This window comes from Brienomyrus brachyistius, chromosome 11 (genome assembly GCF_023856365.1).
Source record: "Brienomyrus brachyistius isolate T26 chromosome 11, BBRACH_0.4, whole genome shotgun sequence".
Lineage (NCBI taxonomy): Eukaryota > Metazoa > Chordata > Actinopteri > Osteoglossiformes > Mormyridae > Brienomyrus > Brienomyrus brachyistius.
The window spans coordinates 3876996-3896646 of record NC_064543.1 but is presented as its reverse complement, the minus strand read 5'-3'; the positions used below and the strand labels follow the sequence as shown (position 1 = coordinate 3896646).

The 19651-nt window shown below is 45.5% G+C and overlaps 3 protein-coding genes across 5 annotated transcripts; all 3 read left to right on the top strand.

Moving 5' to 3' along the window:
- Nucleotides 1-974: 974 nt before the first annotated feature.
- Nucleotides 975-4500, top strand: LOC125751384 (carbonic anhydrase 5B, mitochondrial-like). Of its 2 annotated transcripts, none has more exons than XM_049030098.1 (7): nucleotides 975-1137; nucleotides 2073-2270; nucleotides 2465-2583; nucleotides 3098-3193; nucleotides 3353-3415; nucleotides 3806-3964; nucleotides 4060-4500. In XM_049030098.1, the coding sequence occupies exons 1-7, from the start codon at nucleotides 993-995 to the stop codon at nucleotides 4219-4221; spliced, it is 942 nt and encodes a 313-aa protein (XP_048886055.1). In that variant the 5' UTR covers nucleotides 975-992; the 3' UTR covers nucleotides 4222-4500. The 2 variants fall into 2 exon arrangements, with proteins under 2 accessions (XP_048886055.1, XP_048886054.1); XM_049030097.1 differs by lacking the exon at nucleotides 975-1137 and adding an exon at nucleotides 1813-1992.
- A 474-nt stretch (nucleotides 4501-4974) lies between these two features.
- Nucleotides 4975-11992, top strand: LOC125751380 (large neutral amino acids transporter small subunit 1-like). Of its 2 annotated transcripts, XM_049030094.1 has the most exons (12): nucleotides 4975-5941; nucleotides 6109-6223; nucleotides 6325-6959; nucleotides 7315-7440; nucleotides 8230-8335; nucleotides 8713-8757; nucleotides 8940-9063; nucleotides 9147-9250; nucleotides 9574-9670; nucleotides 9770-9919; nucleotides 10293-10470; nucleotides 10565-11992. In XM_049030094.1, the coding sequence occupies exons 3-12, from the start codon at nucleotides 6380-6382 to the stop codon at nucleotides 10618-10620; spliced, it is 1566 nt and encodes a 521-aa protein (XP_048886051.1). In that variant the 5' UTR covers nucleotides 4975-5941; nucleotides 6109-6223; nucleotides 6325-6379; the 3' UTR covers nucleotides 10621-11992. The 2 variants fall into 2 exon arrangements, with proteins under 2 accessions (XP_048886051.1, XP_048886050.1); XM_049030093.1 differs by having other exon boundaries at nucleotides 4975-5928; nucleotides 6109-6959.
- Nucleotides 11993-13805: 1813 nt separating this feature from the next.
- Nucleotides 13806-17285, top strand: LOC125751382 (coactosin-like protein). The gene is made up of 4 exons (XM_049030095.1): nucleotides 13806-14041; nucleotides 14314-14396; nucleotides 16296-16453; nucleotides 16709-17285. Exons 1-4 carry the CDS (start codon nucleotides 13965-13967, stop codon nucleotides 16817-16819), a joined length of 429 nt encoding a protein of 142 aa, XP_048886052.1. The 5' UTR covers nucleotides 13806-13964; the 3' UTR covers nucleotides 16820-17285.
- Nucleotides 17286-19651: the final 2366 nt, after the last annotated feature.

Below are 19651 nucleotides of genomic sequence, written 5' to 3'. Positions count from 1 at the left end.
AAAGGGCATCCTATATTTTCAGCTCGTGAGATATTTTGATATCTGATCTAGTTTGTCTTATTTTTCTAACGTATATTTAAGTACCCTGAGGCTATTTCACAGAATATTACGATATATATAATTACTTCTCCGTCATAGTTTCATGCTGATAGAAAATGACCAGTAAATAAAATCACTCCGAGCTATAGAATACAATGATTAGCAATACTGATCACATATATCAATGAGCAATACCTGTTAATCGTAGGGTTTTCTACATCCCTGTTACGCTGACTGTCAGAGTCCCTTTATGGTCCCTTTATGACTGCTTGAGTTGTCAGAGGCCAACCCTGTTATCTTATGGCAGTGGTGGACAGGAGGACCTTAAAACACCCCTGCAGACCCTGACCGTGGTTGGAAGATGAATGGATGGATATTTACACAGTTTTTAATTTTCAGCTTTTTTCAGTTTGTTCGTTGAGGCTATGAACGTCTGATTTATGAGTTACGTTGGAGAACATCCAAATGTAAATGTATGTCTAAATGACTTCACGTAATGTAGGCCTGCTATCGGAAGTATTTCCGAGCGCCTGCTGAGTTTGTAAAATTAACAAAACCATCATGTGTAAACTGAAGCAGTTGTTGCTGTGTTTGGGTTCAGCTCTCCGTGGGCAAAACAGACTGCATGACGTTTTATTTGTCATATTTTACGCTTGTTTGCTTGATATTGCCTGGTTCAAATGCGTAAATGATAAGGAAAGTGAGTTAAAGGCGGGGAGCCGAGCTGTGCTTTAATACCAGTGTGTTTGCCTGCATTGAAAAGCCTGTGCAGTGTCCTCGGAGAGAGGGGACAGGGCAGCACTGGGAATTTACCTGCACAGGAGACTTAACCACTGGAAAAGCATGCACTGTGTCTCCTGTTAACCACTGCAAATCTTTTTTTTTTTTTTTTTTTTTTTACAAATACAAATTTCTTTCTGGAAATACAGTGATACGCTTATTCCTGGCTCATTATGGTCTCCTGCAGTATAACCGTGACACGCGTGGGTCGGGTCATCCTCAGACACCTCTCCACGCACGGCCATGCGCAGGCCTGGGTCACCCCCTCCAGAAGGTGCAGTCTCGCCGCCTGCTCCAGCGCGTTTGCGCTTTCGCAGAGTAAGTGATGGATTGGAGATGCTCACTCCGTATGGCTGTATAATACAAACTGTGTGCGCGGTTGACATTAAAGTTCATGATTTTAGCCTGAAATACTTAAATATTTATCTTATTCGGGTGTATGTAGGCTATAAGCATGTAAAAATCAGATTGGTGTGTTCGTGAATACTTAACCACGTTTGTTCTTTATCTCAGTATGTCAAATAACGTGCTGTTTGTCAGAAGTCTGTCCGCACTTCATTTGATGCCGAGTGAATGGGGCTCCTAGTCCGACTCCTCACTCGAAACCTGTCTACTCACAAATCGGGGTTTTGTTCAATGGTACAAAACATACGTTCCCAAAACAAGGTTCGTTGAAATGTTTCACGTAGGTTAACGCTATATTTACTTTGTAATTTCACTGAACAGATCACTTTAACCGCTTTAAAAGTTTAAAGTTTCGAGATTTGTATATGCTATTAAATAATCATGCAAGCTGGAGCACACTGCATGCATTATGCATAACCGGGTTATTTTAGAATTTGGTTTTAATGGTCCGGTAGGTCTAATGTTAACGTTATTATAACGTTTCGGGAGTTACCTGAGTCTCTCTGTCCAACGGAGGAGTGTCCAGTTGCTCCCCCCGCTGCCGAAGCTATACTATAGGATCGAGTCCTTCACACATGTAATTTCCTTTTTCTGCCCACACTAGGAAGTGCACTTTTTTCCCTTTTCCTTTTCACGAGACCTAGCAGATACACTGAAACTGGTCTGCAGTGTTCTTTTTCTTTTTTACTTCTTTTTCGCAGTACTTTAGGGTTTATGTTTCATTTTCACATTTTTCAGTGATGGACGCGGCGGCACATGCATCGAAAAGTACGTTTCAGAGTTTCACTTGGAAGTTTTCTCTCTCTCATGGAAAGCTGCATCAATGCTTGCCTGTGTTCTCTCCACAGCGCACCCCATGTGGCGGAGCCCCCTCTCCATCCCCGGAGGCCAGCGCCAGTCTCCTATAGACATCGCCGTGCAGAAGAGCGTGTACGACCCCCGCTTGCCGCGCCTATCTGTCAATTACAATCCGCAAACCTGTCGGAAAATATACAATAACGGCTATTCCTTCCTTGTGGAGTACGATGACACCACTGACACGTCAAGTAAGATTCCGTGTTAAATCGAATTCGTTCGTTTTCTGTTAATCTGGAGTTTCTTTCTATATATGGATATGTGCACATATCTATGGTTCTTATATCTGTAGTTGGTGCGTGTTTGTCATTGTGTTCTTAGTGCACCGTTTATATGACTGATTGAGTGATGTATGTTTTTTTTGTACGCCTTAATGTGTGTCCAGCTCTCAGCGGTGGGCCGCTTTCGGATCAATACCGCCTCTGTCAGTTTCACTTTCACTGGGGGGAGAACAACGCCTGGGGCTCAGAGCACAGTGTGGATCGGTACCTGTACCCAGCTGAGGTACGGGGAAAGAGTGTGTGTGTTCACAAGAGAACTGTGTGTTTGCGTGAAACCAGTGTGTTCGTGTGTGCACCAGTGCCCCCTGCTGGTCCTCTGGCCCTGATGTCCAGGGCGGATCACTGGCACTTGGATATACAGTAAAGTAAACGAGCGTGGGTGGAAGGGGTTAAATCATGTGACTCTTCTGAACTGGAGCTATTTCTGTAAGAATCTGCGCTGTTAGTAATTATAGAGCAGCTGCATTAAAAGCACCAGCAGACCACAAAGCTTGTCCCTGCACCCAAGCCTCTGAGTTTGATCTTTTTTAACTGAATACAGTGAAATATATAATCCTGGTTTCAAAGGATTCAGATTCCACACTCTGTCTGGTGTCAGATTACTAAAGCAGGATAACTGGGAGGAGGGCGGGAACCTGAACTGTAAGTCCTGATATCATGAAGGCGTGAAAGCACCCTTTTCTGCTGTCATTCTGCCTGCCTCATTGTTACTCTTCTTATTCTCTGTCCGCCTGCAGCTACACCTGGTCCACTGGAACTCTGATAAGTTCAGTCTTTTCAAGGACGCAGTCACAGAGGAGAATGGACTGGCCGTAATCGGAGTCTTCCTGAAGGTACGTGCCTGTCCTGCAAACATGTCACACCTACACCATGGCAGGCGATGGGAAGGACGGGGAGTGGGACATGGCGCATGGACACACTCTTAGCAGATGGACGGCTTGGCAGATAGAGGCTTCGCATGGACAGAGTTTAAGCTCCTGATCTTCTCCCAGGTTGGACAAAGACACCAGGGTCTGCAGAGATTGGTGGACGCCCTGCCGGCTATCCGGCACAAGGTGAGCTAAGATAAGATAAGAGCACAGGCTGTCTTAACTCTTGCATTATGTTAATCAGGAATCAGGTGGCTTTCTTCATGTTGGCATTAGATGTGTTTGTGTACCTGAACAAGCATATGGGGCTTTCAGGCTGGGAGTTAAATAAAAAAATTTATCTATCTCTGGAGAATATTTAAAGTTTTCGACAAAGGATTCTAAAGGTTTATTGTCATTTGCACTAGTACATGTTCTGAGTACAATGAGACGCTTACCTACGCATTTGTACATTATAACTGAGGGTTGAACGTATGGATGACTTTTCTGAAATGGCTTGAAGCCGAGTTCATAAACTGAAACAACACACTTCCGCACGAAGATGTGAGCACATCAACTGGGATGTCGGTTTCCTAGGATAGCGTCGTGAACTTCTCCGGATTTGACCCTGGCTGCCTCCTTCCTGAGAACACGGGAGACTACTGGACTTATGCAGGGTCCCTGACCACACCCCCTTTGAGTGAGGTGGTCTCCTGGATCATCATGAAGGATCCTATAGAAGTCAGCCATGACCAGGTGGGCCCAGCATGTGCCCTGCCCCGCTGCTCCATGCGACCATACACGTTGCATTTTTGTCTGACTCTCCTCTTTATCTCCTTCCCGTTCTCCAGTTGGCAGTGTTTAGGAGCCTATTGTTCACCTCAGCGGATGAGGACATGCAGAAGAGTATGGTCAACAACTTCCGTAGCCAGCAGCCCCTGAGGGGTCGCAGCGTCCGCTCCTCATTCTCCCCGTTCCTGCAGGAGCTATCACATGCTAGGGGTGTCCATTGACCCCCCCTGCAATTGAAAAATAGGGAGGGGCCTCACAGTGTTAACTATCTTTTAAGGAGCAGGTGTCAAGCAAGAGGTCAAAGGTCAAGAATGGAGATTGAAATGTCACTAGTTGTTACAGTATGGACAAAGCAACTGAGAGACAGTCATTCTAGTGTTTCCATAACAATTTAATTGTTTTATTTTTGGAAAACAAGCTTTTTCTGTTTGTTTTTAAATGCTGACGAATGATGTTTTGAATGAGAACTGTATGAAATATACGCTAACATTGTCTCCCTTTCCATTTAGTTTACGTTTCATAGCTGTTTGGTGACATTCACTCTCCTGTCCTTGTACTCAAAGTCCAGTGGTACCAGTAGTGGTCTAGCATGGAATTTTGGGCTTCCAAACGAAATGTTACCTTATACCTCTTTGGTATATCATACTGACCTAGTCTGCAGGGCAGAGTAATCCCCTCCACCCACCCCTACCCTGGTGAAGGTCCTCTGTATTTGAAAAGCACCTTAAGTATCATTTTAACCATTAGAATCAAAATGCTTCGACATATTGTCAGAATGTCAGTGTAAGTCTTCCTCTGAGCTCCATAATTCTGAATGGGTTGTTTCCCCACTTTCTCATTGTCACCGACTGATTATTTTTCATTAGCAAACTGACACTTATTCACGTCAAAGACACCAATTTCACCATTGCAAGGCTTTATATTACCGTATGTAAAGATCAATGGGAAGAGAAAGCACTCGCAGTTTCCGGATCCGAAGACGCGGTTCAAAAACAAAAGGAATAAGTCACAGCACCGTGTGAGACACAAACAGCAAAATGGCAATAAAATCATGTGCTGTGGGAACCAAAAATACAGCAATGCAGTATCACTGTAATTTGTAATTTACATTTTTAGAACTGTTTTGCATGTGGAGGGTTACAGAACGACCACACTGATCTATGAAATACAGTACAAAAAACGCTACAGAAACTCTTCACCATCCCAACACTAAATTAACCAAAAAAAAAGAGAGAAAACCTTCCCCTAGATCTCAAGAAGTTATAGTGTCCACTTTTGACAACCTTTGAATTCAAGTGTTTCTTTTAATTTAATTTTCTTTTCAACGCAGTAAGTGTTTGGCGCGCCGGGGCGGGGCCATGACCCCGGCTGATTACGGAAAGGACTCGTCACATTTTACCGTCAGTAACGCCTCAATCCGGTCTGGGCTGTGGCATTCCATGCACATGGAAGGATACCAATCGATATGTATTTTCTGTGCTTTTTTTTCCACACTGTTGAATAGCACCTACCTGTTGCGTAAATTCCACCAGAAAATACGTGAAGTTTGGTTTGGTTTTTGCCCACTTTGTATTGTGTATATGAAATTTTCCTAACAACAAAAGTAAATTAATAACATATAGATTGTTTAGCATCAAATTACAACCTTTAAAATAAATAAATACATCAAATAGGCCAATCACTATATAATTTTTTAAAAAGTTGTTTTTAATAAACTGTTGTATTTTTATCCAGAATGTGCGAGTGTGCCCTGCGATGGGCTGGCTCCCCATCCTGGGTTGTTCCCTGCCTCGTGCCCGTTGCTTCCGGGATAGGCTCCGGACCCCCCGCAACCCAGTAGGAAAAGCGGTTTGGAAAATGGATGGATGGATATATGTCACTTGTACCATCTGCTATCGAGTCATAGGATTGCCATGAAAACAATAAATGTATAAATATGGAGTAAGAAAATATAATACAAATAAAAGAATGAGAAAATTATTACTTTCTTACTCAACGTTATGTTGCTATTCTTTTACAGATTTATCCTTTTTAATGCACTCCTGTGACCCCATACATGATTGTGTCAATAAGTTAATAAAAGTGTTATCTTTTATGATATTTTACAGTGTTGCGTCAGATTTAGAGTAACGCTAGATGGCGCTAAAGGGAGTGTGTGACGCCTTTTCTTCACCGTGGACCCCGACCAGCGCTTCATTCAAGCAGACGACAAACTTTGGAAAGGTTGGGGGAGCCGTGCACCCTGTAGGAGAATCACAGCGACTATCCCTCAGACTACATGTTAAGGTTTAACGTCGACTTAAAGATTCATTTGATGCCCGTAGCGGGACGATCTAACCACGGACTCTCTACAAAACCTCGCTAAAGCCGAATGAAACTATGCCGAAGTTAAAGAAACGGAGTAATCACCTGTCGGCAGACCGCGGAGAGGAGGAGAGGGGAACCCTGGAGAAAATGTTGCCTCCTGAGAGACATGAAAATGGGCAGGCAATACAGCCGAGTGTGACGAAGCAGGGAACGCCGTCCACTGAGTCGTTTTCGGAGGATACGGTGGTCCTGAAGAGGACCATCACCCTGGTCAACGGCGTGGCCATTATCGTGGGCACCATCATCGGCTCGGGCATATTCTTGACCCCGACCGAGGTGGTGAAAGAAGTCGGTTCGCCTGGGATGTCACTGATCATATGGACCGTGTGCGGCTTGTTCTCCATGGTGGGCGCTCTCTGTTTTGCCGAGCTCGGCACCACCATCTCCAAGTCGGGAGGAGATTACGCTTACATTCTGGAGGTGTACGGTCCCTGTCTGGCTTTCTTGAAATTGTGGATCGAGCTGCTGGTCATCAGGCCGTCCACGCAGTACATCGTCGCCTATACGTTTGCTACCTACCTCCTGAAGCCCCTCTTCCCCGGCTGCTCGGTCCCCGGACAGGCGGCCAAGCTCGTCGCTTGCTTGTGTATCTGTAAGTTTCCGAGAGGGCAAACTCACACATCAACTACATGAGCTGAGCACTTTTCATTCATTTTTAGCTGGTTTAAAGTTGTAAGAATCTTACATGCTGCTTTAATCCTTCGCACGTGTCTGACGGGCTGGTGAAATGCTTCCTGGTGTTTCATCAGCTGTACTGAAGCCGCGCGGCGGGCTGTTTAAATACTGTTATAGCGTCGTTTTAGTTAACTAATATCATATTTATTCTTACTTTGGGCAAACATTGCATTTGAGCCGGGTAATAGGTGTACTGTGTCACGTCAGGTACTGTGGCAATGCATATTTGCACAACATGGCTCAGAGTGGTAATGTATCTCTCTCTCACTCAGTGCTGCTGACTGCTGTTAACTGCTGTAGTGTAAAAGCAGCAACGATGGTCCAGAACATCTTCACGGGGTCCAAGCTGCTGGCTCTGAGCATTGTGATCATCCTTGGCTTTATCCAGATCGCCAAAGGTGAGGCGCTCATACCAGCCAGAGAGAGACTCTCTACGTCCTGCATGCATACCGTCAATATTTGTCAGTCTGCCACATCTGTCAGGGCACACTGAAAAGAAAAAATGCTCGAAATGGCGAAACAACTTTAAAAAAATAGTACTTGCTCACATGAAATATTTGACGTTGCTTCAATATAAATAATTTATTACAGGTTAATAGTTTAACCTGTAAAAAAATAGGTTCATAAACACAAGACAGTTACATTTAAATGAACGAACTAATCATTTTCATCCATTGGAATGAGGGAAAAGCACATTGAACAAACGACAGCTGTTTTAATTTTTTTTTCAGTGGAGGACTTGCAATTTAACTGTGTTTGTGATTCTTTTTTGCTCAGCTAAACACAAACAGGACTGAACCAAGCTCCAAACAGAACATATAAGGCAATACACAACTCAGCTACAAGGCAGCACACAACCCAGCTACAAAGCAGCACACAACCGAGCTACAAAGCAGCACACAACTCAGCTACAAAGCAGTACACAACTCGGCTACAAAGCAGTACACAACTCGGCTACAAAGCAGCACACAACTCGGCTACAAAGCAGCACACAACTCGGCTACAAAGCAGCACACAACTCGGCTACAAAGCAGCACACAACTCGGCTACAAAGCAGCACACAACTCGGCTACAAAGCAGCACACAACTCAGTTGCACAATCGATAGAGCCAGGTGTAGCCGAACCCAAGTACTGCTCTATGGGTTGCAGGTTCATGGGTGAAAACCATGCTTTCTTACTCTCTCAGGTGAAACTCAAGGCCTCAGCTTACAGAAGTCATTTAAAGGGACCAATTGGGACGTTGGGGATATTGGCTTGGCTTTCTATAACGGCCTTTTCGCATATGGTGGCTGGTAAGTACAGCAGAGTAGAAACATGGACTCCTACAGTTACAGTGTAAAGTTAGGGGCACCTAACCCATACCACTTCAGTGGTATGGGTTAGAGAGACAGGTCCATATTGTGTTCAGTGTGGTTTTGGCTCCTTACGGAGCAGGAATTCTCAACCTTGCCTGGCTTTTAGTGGCATGCCAAGTCTGGTAATCGGGTCACCCATTACGGACCAAAACATGTTCACTGGCGTTTGAGAAACCCTTTTATAAAGGATCTGTCTGTAGCTATTAGTGTAACTGACTGGGATAATATTGACTCATTAGGACGTAGATCATTACATTCTGACCAGATTCTTTACTCTCATCCAGCTCACATATCTCATTTTTGTTCCCTTGCAGGAATTATTTGAATTTAGTCACAGAAGAAATGATCGAGCCTTACAAGTGAGTGTCGTGCTCCTCCGGGCTAATGATGTGTGGCATGCATGAGAGAGCTCCGTTCTGGGCACCTTCTCTCAGCTGCAGTCTTCCCTACCTTTTGTGGTTCACCTTCACCTGTAAGCTTTTCACGTGATCACTATAGCAACAGGTGGCGCGAGTGAGCCAATTCCTTCTCCTCTCTCCAGGAACCTTCCACGGGCCATCGTGATCTCTCTGCCTCTTGTGACCATTGTCTACGTGCTCACCAACCTGGCCTATTTCACCACGCTCACCCCAGAAGAGATGATGCAGTCTGAGGCTGTTGCTGTGGTGAGTTACAGGTCAAGTGCACACTGATGTGGAAGACCGGCCGCTGACCGGCCAACGCCCTGAGACCTCTCCTTACCCTACAGGACTTCGGGAATCGGCTCCTGGGTCTGATGGCCTGGGTGATCCCCGTGTTTGTGGGTCTGTCATGCTTTGGCTCTGTTAACGGGTCGCTCTTCACCTCCTCCAGGTATGTTTAGACTGACACATAGAGTCACTGACTTTTATTGGATTCCTTAGTCCATGCAAACAAAATTTTTAAATATTCTTGCACTTGAAAGGTATTTTTTTTTACCTGTTCTTTTCCAAAAATGTCACTTGATGGTTTAAAAAACACGTGTGGCTCAGCTAACTGGCGTCAGCGATTGGCTGATAGACCATCAGAGATGCTATCTTAGCACGCTCCCTTCAACACATCTTTGCTCATTGTCTCCTCTCAGTCCTTGTTGACTGGAACACTTGACTAGTAGGGATGCTTGGTGATCTCTGACTGACCCTTTGGTTTCTCTGCAGGCTTTTTTTTGTAGGTGCCCGTGAAGGTCATCTGCCCAGTTTGCTGTCCATGATCCAGCTCTCTCTGCTGACCCCTCTGCCATCTTTGATCTTCACTGTATGCATCTATATTCCGACATCCGCTTCATTGGTTGTGTGCAACTAGGTGTGTGTGTGTGTGTATCATTACTTACAGGAGGCATTTTTCCCCATACAGTGTGTTATGACGCTGCTCTATGCCTTCTGCAACGACATCGTCTCCGTCATCAACTTCTTCAGCTTCTTAAATTGGGTCTGGATTGCCATGGCAATCGCTGGCATGATGTGGCTGCGTTACAGAAAGCCTGAGTTAGATCGGCCAATCAAGGTGAATGTGATTCCAGCGCCCATCATGCACTGGGAGTGGCTGTTTTCTGGTTGGTTGGGGGGGAAGCAGGGGATGGCCTAGCTTGGACTTAGACACCTCATAGAGGTGACCAATAACCCATCATAGCACTCTATTGCAGAAATATGGTCTCAGTTTTATACGGAGTGCTGATTCAAAACAAACCAGTGCTTTGTTGGAGAATAGCAGAAGAAGCACTAGCCTACCGAGCTCTTTAGAGGAAAAGGATATCCATTACATGTCCAGTTAGGGTTTCCCTGGAACAGGCAGCTTTACCAAACAGCCTCTTAACTTATCTACTGCACTGTGGCCTTCAGTGCTGTCCTACCACAGTAACCGCGGTATCTTTGGGCAGGTGAACCTTCTGCTGCCGGTGAGCTTTGTGTTGGCCTGCTTATTCCTCGTCGTGGTATCCTTTTGGAAGACGCCTGTAGAATGTGGCCTCGCAGTCATTGTCATCATCACAGGCATCCCCGTCTACCTTCTCGGTGTCGTCTGGCGCAACAAACCCAAGTGGCTCCAGCAGGCCATAAGTGAGTGTCCCCTTAGCCATTGGTGTGTGTGTGTGTGTGTGTGTGTGTGTGTGTGTGTGTGTGTAATATGCTGTTTCTACTTCTCTTTGTACAGTTTACTCCACGGTGTTTGGTCAGAAGCTCTTGAATGTCGTTCCCCAGGATCTTTGAGAGGCTCTGAGAGGGATCATGCTGTCTGTAGCCAGTCTCACCAATGCATGCTGGGTCAGCAGCTGTCCCACCACCTCTCTGGGGGTCCTGCGGCAGCCCGGGATCCTGAGCTCTGTCCATGTTCCATGTTCCTTTTCATGTCTCACATTTCCACTCAGATTCTGCTGCCCATTTCAGTTCACATTCCAGTTCACATTCCAGCTCTGTCCCCCACTGGTATTCCTACTTGTCTGATTTTCTTGCCATTCCTCTCGCCTTGTGCAATCTTCACTGGAGGGGTATTCTCAGAACATCATACATGGCGAATTAGTTAAACACTAAGATTAGAGTTACTGGATCGTAGAGTTGCTAATGGGTGGTGAATTTCCAGAAACTTTCCATCCTATGGGAAGTTTAGCAGGCGAACTTTAGAAATATTCCTAGTCGGAAACTTTCAGTGGGAATTACTGGGAATATATTGGAATTAATGGAAAATTCACAGAATTTTGCAACCTTGACTGTACCAATGAAACACACAGACAAAAACAGATGAAAATTCCTAAACTGGGTAGGAATAAGCAAGGAGATGATCGACAGTACAAAAAACGCACACAGACGATAATGATAAGAACCAGTATTTCTGACAATGTTTTGGAATTCTAAAGATTTTTAAGTCATTACTCGCCAAACTCCATAGAGTTGTTCTGCTGGTTGAGCAGCCTAAGTTCATAGGAACACTGTAACTTTAAAAAAGTGCCATATCAATGTGTCATGAAATGTATTTATTTTTGCGGCATTCCGTTCTTTTATAATGAAACATATAACATTTAAAATATGGCTGTACAGTACAGTGTCTGTATGGCATAACTGAAAAGTCCTGCAACTGGACAGCAGAAATGGAAATGAAGTTACATTATATATAGGGTGTCCTGCAGAATATTAATGGTTCCACTTTTAAAAGGCCAAAAAAATACAGGTAAAACTAATTGTGTAAAAATCTTTATCAAGGAATGTTAGTGTTATAACTTTATAATATAAACCCCTCAGGATAGTTTAGTGGGTGCATCAAACACGATACATGGTGATTGTGTATTTTTCATCTTAACAGCACACGCACGACGTTTCAGTGCTGCCGCTGCGTGTTGGGAAGCATTACAGTAGCGTAATTAGCGGAGTGGGAGTTTCTTTCCGGGCAGGGTTGGGGAAATGTGTCAGCGCGCCGATAAGGGGCGATAACACAAATCCGGATTAACTGGTGACATTAACGAAAATCTGGCGAACTTAAACAAAAGTAAGTTTACATATGGATGTAAACCTTTATAAAAATGTTAATTGCTTTGTTTTATGTTTTATATTTTTTATCTGTAAATAAACATTGAGACGATATGTTCAACTTTGTGAGATCGCCGTTTTAACTGCAGAAATGGAGTGCTTCTAATGTCGATTAAAGCCATACATGACTGAATTAAGTCGACATCAAAACCATCCAACTATAATAAGTAAAACGATGACAACCGAACTAGTACCCTGGGCTTTGATTCTAATAACCTTACCAGCTTAATGGGTAGAACTCGGGGAAGATGATAAAAAAAACACGTATCTTAATTAAATTTTGCTTTGGACCCTGAAGATGTTGGGATTAATTTATGTAAAAAACCATTCCGCGAGGTACTCTGGTTTTCTCCCACCGAATCGTGAAATGGTTTGAACTGGTTTTTCTTAAATGCCCACATTGTTCGAGTGTGCGGGCCCACGGTGTGCCCTGTCTCCAGCATGGGGTGAGTGATTATGGGTAGATTGACGAATACTTAATATTAGTGTAGTAATTCATTAAACTAATACTGTGCATTAAAGATCAGAGGTGCTGTAAAGGGGGGGGGGGGGGGCATTAGTGATAGGGGACCTAATTAATTTGGAACATTCAGTCAGAAAAAAAGTACAAATTTGTTCCTTTGAAGGTACAATTACTTGTTACTGGGGTTGTACCCTCAAGGGTCTGCCAGTTGTACCCTACCTTAAGGTATAGGAATAGACTGTGAGGAACATCCCCAAGATAATAACGGCACTAATGTACTCCAAATGGTATAGAAATGCTCCTCGGAGTTCATTTCTGTATTTAAAAAGGTACAAGTACTTACAGATATAGGTTACAATTGGAAGACCCTTGAGGGTACAGGCCCAGTGACAAGCAAAGGTACAAATTGCTTTTATTCTGACAGCGTACCTGCAGCTATTTCAGTATGACTGAATTGCTGTTCATGACCAGCACACCAAAGTACTCAAACCACAAAGAAAATTCTCTGACACTTCAGGTGAAGTGGAACTTGAATAATGTAAAAGAAAGTAAATTCTGAAAAAGTGTCCTGGATGACTAGGAAACTTTGAATTTGAATCAAACGTGACCCTGTGGTACATTTATGTTGTTTAATATAGGGAACAAAACTGTATCAGGGCTGTGCCCATTTTTCTGACAGTGCAATTGGATTTGTCTAGGTTGTGGGGGGTCCAGAATGATATGCTTCCCTGGGGCCCAAAACCTCTAGCGACACCCCTGCTAATGCTAACACCAATATAGCGCGTGGCAGTTAATGCAACGGTCATACGACGTCATAATTTTTGCGTAAGAATTACATGCGCAAAGAATAAAATAATGATGTATTTAATAAATTACCCTTCAGTTTAACCACAATTTCGAGACTAATCGAAACAAATCAAATCGGTTATATCAAAGTAGGCTAAAACAAAGCACCAGAGATAGGGTTTCCCTGAGTCAGCGGCACATCTATTCGCATTAAAAAGTGCAGAAATACTAGTCGAAATGTGGAGAAGGGTGGGGGACGGCTCTTAAATAAATGCGTTACATTATCATTAAATATTCACTTGTAAAATATTTAAACCTGGATTGATGAGTCCTTTAACTGGGCTGTTGTTACGGCTCCGAGTACATGGATGCCAACAGGATAAATTACACAGGAGGGAGATCATTAGCAGAGGCTGCGCCTGATCTTTCACTTTGCACAATCCGCTATCAACACACGAAGCCTGCATTTCAAACGTACGCCGAAGGATGGCAGACAAGTCCAGTGAAACCCAAACTTAGACAAGGAACGTCTTTAAAAGTTAGAGCTTTATCCCCCGGCTTGCCGTTAGGAGGCGCCCTGACTCAGGAAGATGTGCACCGCCCAGGAGTTGCCGGTGCGAACAACCGCTTTTCTCAGGGGGAGGGCAGTAGTGTTGCACATATAGCTCTGGGGGAGCACATAGTATCTACCTTCGCCCAACTCGCTCTGACCCGTCCGGATCCAGGACTCCTCTCACACCCTGAACTTCTGCTGGTTTCTGCCTTTCCATCTCATTTAGAAAACATGGCAACACGAGTGGACAAAGAAGCCTGCAGGGAAGCTTACAATTTGGTCAGAGACGATAACAGTGGCATTTGCTGGTGAGTTTTTCTTTCACGGTCATTTACCCCATCTTGATGTGGGTGTGAATTTGTAAGGCAAGCATCAATTTGCCTTGTTTCTTACAGCTTTCATTCATAATTCAAAACCCGTCACTTGTATTTTTGCTGAAAACTTTGTCGCCTTTGCGCTCAGCCTCCTGTAAACGCTATATCGCAGGCTGCCTGATCTTGGGGGGTTATCTCTAGTTTTCACTGCTTAATTGTCATTTATTTCTGTGCATTTCATTATTCGATTTGTCATGTCATTTAAGGGCTTCCTTTAAGTACGACGGTTCCATGATCGTGCCTGCAGGTCACGGGTCCGATTACAGCGAGTTTAAGCAGCAGTGCACAGGTAAGTCCGCCGGTCCGCTGCAAAAACCCGCATCTTCAGCAGGTCCGAGGCCCGCTGGAGCGAAACCTCCACTGGTGGGTCTGCAAATGGTAGCTGAGAGAGTTTGTTTTGGAACGGAGTTAAGTGTTAAGGCGATGATATACAGGGCAGTGTATTGCTGGACACCTGCTACCTGTAGGTGAGTCAAAGGGCAGCTTATCTGCATGTAGACGATCGCGAAAAGTTGTTAGCTGCAGATCAGAGTTTTTCCAGAAAAATGTATTGCCTAGTATCAATGGTAAAGTGCCCGAGCCACATTGCTCGGGATGTTGTTCTGTGTATCGTCACCCTCAGTCTCCGCTGGCTCCAGAGCTTCGATAAACCTTGCGAGTCTCTTGGCAGTTTGACCCGGCAGTGTAAGCCCGCTGCGGTATGCGGTGCTCGGTGGCTGAAGCGTGCATAACGCATCCGGGCTCCCCGAAACTCGGAAGTCTCTCAGTTTAAGGCGCTTTAACTAGTTTCTTGGTGTAATGTTTAGTTTTAACTCTATCAACGTGTGTGTGTTTCTGGATTTTTTTAAAATATAATACATAAAAAATTGTTTGATTTCTGAAGAATGCACATTTTATGAAAACACATTCATTTATACCCTGAGGCAGTAGCAAGGATTTGGATGTTTTTGAATACTTGCTAGGCTTCTCCAGAAGAGGGTGTAGCCTCACCCACCCAACAGCTCAAAACAGGCCTTTGTCTGAGCACCGAGAGACAACGAAGTACCAGACATCAGCTGAATTCCCAGGCGTGTAGAGATGTGGTGGGGTATTTTGACAGGGTCTCCAGGGCATTGTGGTCTCTGAGGTCGGCTTAAGCTCCGATATCAGAGCTGTGTCCAATGTACTTCATGTGTGCGATACGCCATCACAAAGTGCTTTGCAGATAACATTGTTGAAGTAGGAAACTCGCCCAAAAGGCCTCTGGCGCTACACTGTTTGTGCTGAACAGTAACACTGCTTTCACAGCCTATACCACAACTTCTGCTGTTTAACACACGATCTGTTAATCCGGAAACATGTTGTAGTCTTAAGTCAAGAGTGGTTGGTCTGTTAACTGGTGAATGAGCTGGATTTCTGGTCTCTGTAGAGCCAAAAAGTGACAGGAAGTGAGATCAGGAAACGTTGTGCTGTGTCACCACTGGAGCCTGGGTTTATTTCCTGGTTCAGTCAGGCTCTAGAAGGTGCCGCCTTTTCTTTCCCTACAGTTCAAAGTTCTGCTTTATGGTTAGTTGAGCTGAACCAGCTCTCGGCTTGAAAGTCACGAGTGAGGGCCGACTGGGTTTATGGTTTGTGAACGGCTGAGGCCCCCCCAGTTTCTGAGGGTGGGCTCATCTAGAGAAACTCAATACGCTAACAGCCTTTGAAGCCTCAGGTAGGATAGGGTAGTAGCTGGTGATTCAGTGTATACTGGTTATTGCTCACTCTCAGATGTGTGTGAGAAAATGCAGATTTGTATGCATTAGTAATAATTTTCTAAAACTGGCTGACATAACAGTAACTTCGCTCACCTCAACATCATCCTGATCATCCAGAGCCCACCTGGATGAACAGTGGTGAAGATCAGCCAACAGCCCTTCAGTTGTCTACATGCGTGCCTCGGTGTAAATACACACGATAGGGTGGACCTAAACTGAACTGGCCAATCACATTGCAGACCTGGACCTACAATGCTATTGACTGGACACTCACCCCATTTCCCTTCCAGGCAGGGCTTTGCATGTATCAGAAATCACATGTTCATGCTTTGCCAAGGCAGCAGGACAGGCACACGTCTCATTTGCCGGCACTTTCACTCGCATACGCGCACATCCTGCCCCCCCCCCCCCCCCCCTGCATGATTGACAGCTGTCTCGGGCCACTTCCATAGATGATGTCCGCCTGTTTGGTTTTGTGCGGATCACGACGGGTGATGCCATGAGCAAGAGAGCGAAGTTCACGCTGATCACCTGGATCGGGGAGAACGTGAGCGGCCTGCAGCGGGCCAAGATCAGCACCGACAAGACGCTGGTCAAAGAGGTCATACAGGTGTGTGTCTCGTACACGCGCACACATACACAAACACACACACATACACACACCTAGCTTTGTTCCTGATGAATCTTTTGTCATCTCACCCCCCCTCTCTAGTACAGGACTCATACTTGCTGTAACCAATAATGTCACCAAAACTACAAAGTGTGTGTACAGTGTGTGCCTTGCGGGGAAATTCCCCGTGTGTTTGCCTTTTATTTCAGCCCACACAAATACTAGTTTACTTATTTCCTCTATGCTGTTCCTCAGAACTTCGCCAAAGAGTTCATGGTCAGCGATCCACGTGAACTGGAGGAGGACTACCTCCGAGAAGAGCTGAAGAAGGCTGGCGGGGCCAATTATGATGCTCAAACACAGTAGACTGGTGGGCGTGGCCTTAGTGCCTGGGGGCGGAGTATCCAACCACAGCGAAGAAGGGGGTGGGGGCGACACGTGCCCGGCCAACACACACATCCGCAAAGATATCTTCTCTAATGTGGTCCTGGTTAACACCTGCTGTTAATCCCCTCACACTTACATACCAAGCGTACCATTCCACTCCTTATCAAGGTTCCTTCCCCTTCTGACAGGTGGGCCTTGAGCAGGTGCTAACACTGTGATTGGTCATCGTCCACACATGGACAGCATTTGATCTTTGTTTGCACTTAGCTCTGCAGTCTTGCCCTACGTATCATGCAACACCTTGGGGAGTCATGGCACAACTGCAGCATTTTAACTGGTACAGAAGGGTTATCTTCATGTTTTTAACTGGAAACCATTACAATGAAAGATGTATCAGATCACAAGTCTAATTTCAAAATAAAGGTTTCCCCCCCCCTGAAATAAATCTTTGTTCTTGAATGCATGGGGAGGATTTGGGGGTTTAAGTATAGAAGGAGACTGAACGGCTCGTCAATGGCACAGCACAGCCCCCAAAACCCCGTATGTCCTTTGTGGCGGGGGGGGGGGTTGCCATGTGGTTCCAGGTCAGGGCAATGGGGTTCTGAAATGAAAAACTTTGTGTTGGCAAAAGAAAAACGTGGAAATGAATAAGAGGGGGAAAAAACTACATGCTGTTTCAGACATGCCCGCAGGACATTGCTGCATTACGACATCGCATGTTGTGGACTGTACCACAGCGTGCGACTGCTTACCGGTGTGAGTGTTGGAGTAGACAGAGGACTCCGCATGTCCTGACCTGCCCTGCATTCCAGGCAATGCGGTCCAGCTGTGATGCTGTGTGGAGGAAGGCAGGCCAGGCAGAATCCATGCATGCACACACATCCAGTGAAATGACGGGTAAAATCCGGAGGCACTGCACAGTTACAGTGTCCCTCCCCAGTAGGCACTTACAAAACCAAACACGGTGGACGCCCAACCCCTTCCTGTTCCACGCTCACTGCTCGTGATGCGGCTGGTCCTGGAAGGAGGAAGGTCTCACGCTGAGGGTGCAGCACAGCTCGAGGAAGCAGGTGCCGTAAAGGCAGTGGGCACTGCAGGCTGTGAACGGTCTCCCCGTGGTGGCCGCCGGCCCTCCTCTCTGCCTTTAATGGAGTCTCTTCCAAAGCCCCCCAATTCGCATCAGTGACCGTGACCCCATATCCTGGGCTATGGCCTCATAAGCATAGTGAACTGAAAGGTTAGAAGCCAGCAGAGCCCTGATAAATGTGACACCGTGTGCCAGCACAGGCCAGATGTAATGTCACGCTAAAGGTTAAGTGGGATCATTCTAATATATTGTGTTTTCAACGGCGACGTTTTAATATAAGCCCCTGCAAACTGCTCAGCTAGCTGTACTTCCGTGAACTATTGAGTTTCCCGTAAATCAGCATTTTTTGTGCCGGACATGGGGACCTTAGCTGGGCCCACAAGATAAAGACCTGTGGAGTTCACAGGGCGAGGTAGATCTCCAAGGGGAGCAGGGGGGACAAAGGGAGGTGACGTCTTTGAGGAATCGGGCGAAGCAGCCCGATGTGCACAAACAGTCTTATTGCAACAGAGCCCTACCATCAGCAAAGCCACAACGTAAACTTGCCTCATCTGTAACCAAGAATCAAGGCTACAAGAGCGTGGAGATGCTGCTTCCTGTTCTGTCAGTCATCTGAGAGGTTTTTACCATAAAAGGCTGCGAGGGGATGGGAAGTCAGGGCAATGCAAGAGCAGAGAGATAGATCAGCTCAAGCCTCAGCTTGCAGGGGAGTCGCTCACACTCACCTTGACTAGAGGCACCGCTGCTTTGCCTAAAACAAATACAATTCAGCCTATGGTTATGTAAAGCCTTTACTTGTGTCTGACAGCTGGACCTGCACGGAGCTCGGAGCGATCAGCCAACGTGCACAGTAGCCCAGATCCATGAGCCGAAATCAGTTACAGGAGCCGTGATGATTTGCCTTGTAGTCCCACAGCATTTGTCATTCAGATAAAAGGTACAAAATCCAAACCAGAAAGATTACATAATAAAGTAATTCTTTTTCTGACACGGAAATATTTTTGTCGATAAGGATTAGCAGCACAGAAGCTGCACAGAGAACGTATCCAACCCACGTGGTCGACGCTGTCAGACAGCGGAAGAACAGGGGCTGACTCACCCGGCTCCTTCACCAATCATGCCCTTAAAAGGCGCTTTTCAGCGCTTCGTCTTTCGCGGGGAAAGCCGGAAAACTCCCTTTCCGCACACATTGCTGTCACCGCCCGCCCTCTTCTGGCAAACAAAAGAATTACAGCAGCAGAAGCAGCGACTCGTCTTCCAGGTCCAAAGACGATAGTCGGTGTGGCACCGTGATCTACGAAAGATTCCCTCTCAGTAGTACCGACACCAGCGGAAAATGAGTGGGAGGCAAATGAATTGCAGAGAATTATTACAAAAAAATATACAGATGAGCACAGTGTTACGACTGTTGAACAAGTGCATCATTACACCACACACACACACACACACACACACACACACACACACACACACACACACACACACACACACACACACACACACACACACACACACACACACACACACACACACAGACTTTGGTCTTCCTATCTAAATGGGGACCGTCCATTCATTTCTATGGGAAAAACCCTAATCCCAATCACGACACCCTTAACCCCTACCCAACCCTAACCTTAACCATAAGTAACCAACGAAAGTACAAGACTTTTGGCATTTTTACTCTTTTGATTGCATTCACAGATTTTTATAAAATTGATGTTATC

What these genes read in the sequence shown, in the direction of transcription:
- LOC125751384 (XM_049030098.1), top strand. Translation starts at nt 993, where the DNA reads ATGGTCTCCTGCAGTATAACCGTGACACGCGTGGGTCGGGTCATCCTC. An exon ending in CGCGTTTGCGCTTTCGCAGA is followed by an intron (nt 1,138 to 2,072) that starts GTAAGTGATGGA and finishes TTCTCTCCACAG; the next exon opens with CGCACCCCATGTGGCGGAGC. An exon ending in TGACACCACTGACACGTCAA is followed by an intron (nt 2,271 to 2,464) that starts GTAAGATTCCGT and finishes ATGTGTGTCCAG; the next exon opens with CTCTCAGCGGTGGGCCGCTT.
- LOC125751380 (XM_049030093.1), top strand. Translation starts at nt 6,380, where the DNA reads ATGCCGAAGTTAAAGAAACGGAGTAATCACCTGTCGGCAGACCGCGGA. An exon ending in CGTCGCTTGCTTGTGTATCT is followed by an intron (nt 6,960 to 7,314) that starts GTAAGTTTCCGA and finishes TCTCTCACTCAG; the next exon opens with TGCTGCTGACTGCTGTTAAC. An exon ending in CTTTTCGCATATGGTGGCTG is followed by an intron (nt 8,336 to 8,712) that starts GTAAGTACAGCA and finishes GTTCCCTTGCAG; the next exon opens with GAATTATTTGAATTTAGTCA.
- LOC125751382 (XM_049030095.1), top strand. Translation starts at nt 13,965, where the DNA reads ATGGCAACACGAGTGGACAAAGAAGCCTGCAGGGAAGCTTACAATTTG. An exon ending in GTTTAAGCAGCAGTGCACAG is followed by an intron (nt 14,397 to 16,295) that starts GTAAGTCCGCCG and finishes CCACTTCCATAG; the next exon opens with ATGATGTCCGCCTGTTTGGT. An exon ending in TGGTCAAAGAGGTCATACAG is followed by an intron (nt 16,454 to 16,708) that starts GTGTGTGTCTCG and finishes GCTGTTCCTCAG; the next exon opens with AACTTCGCCAAAGAGTTCAT.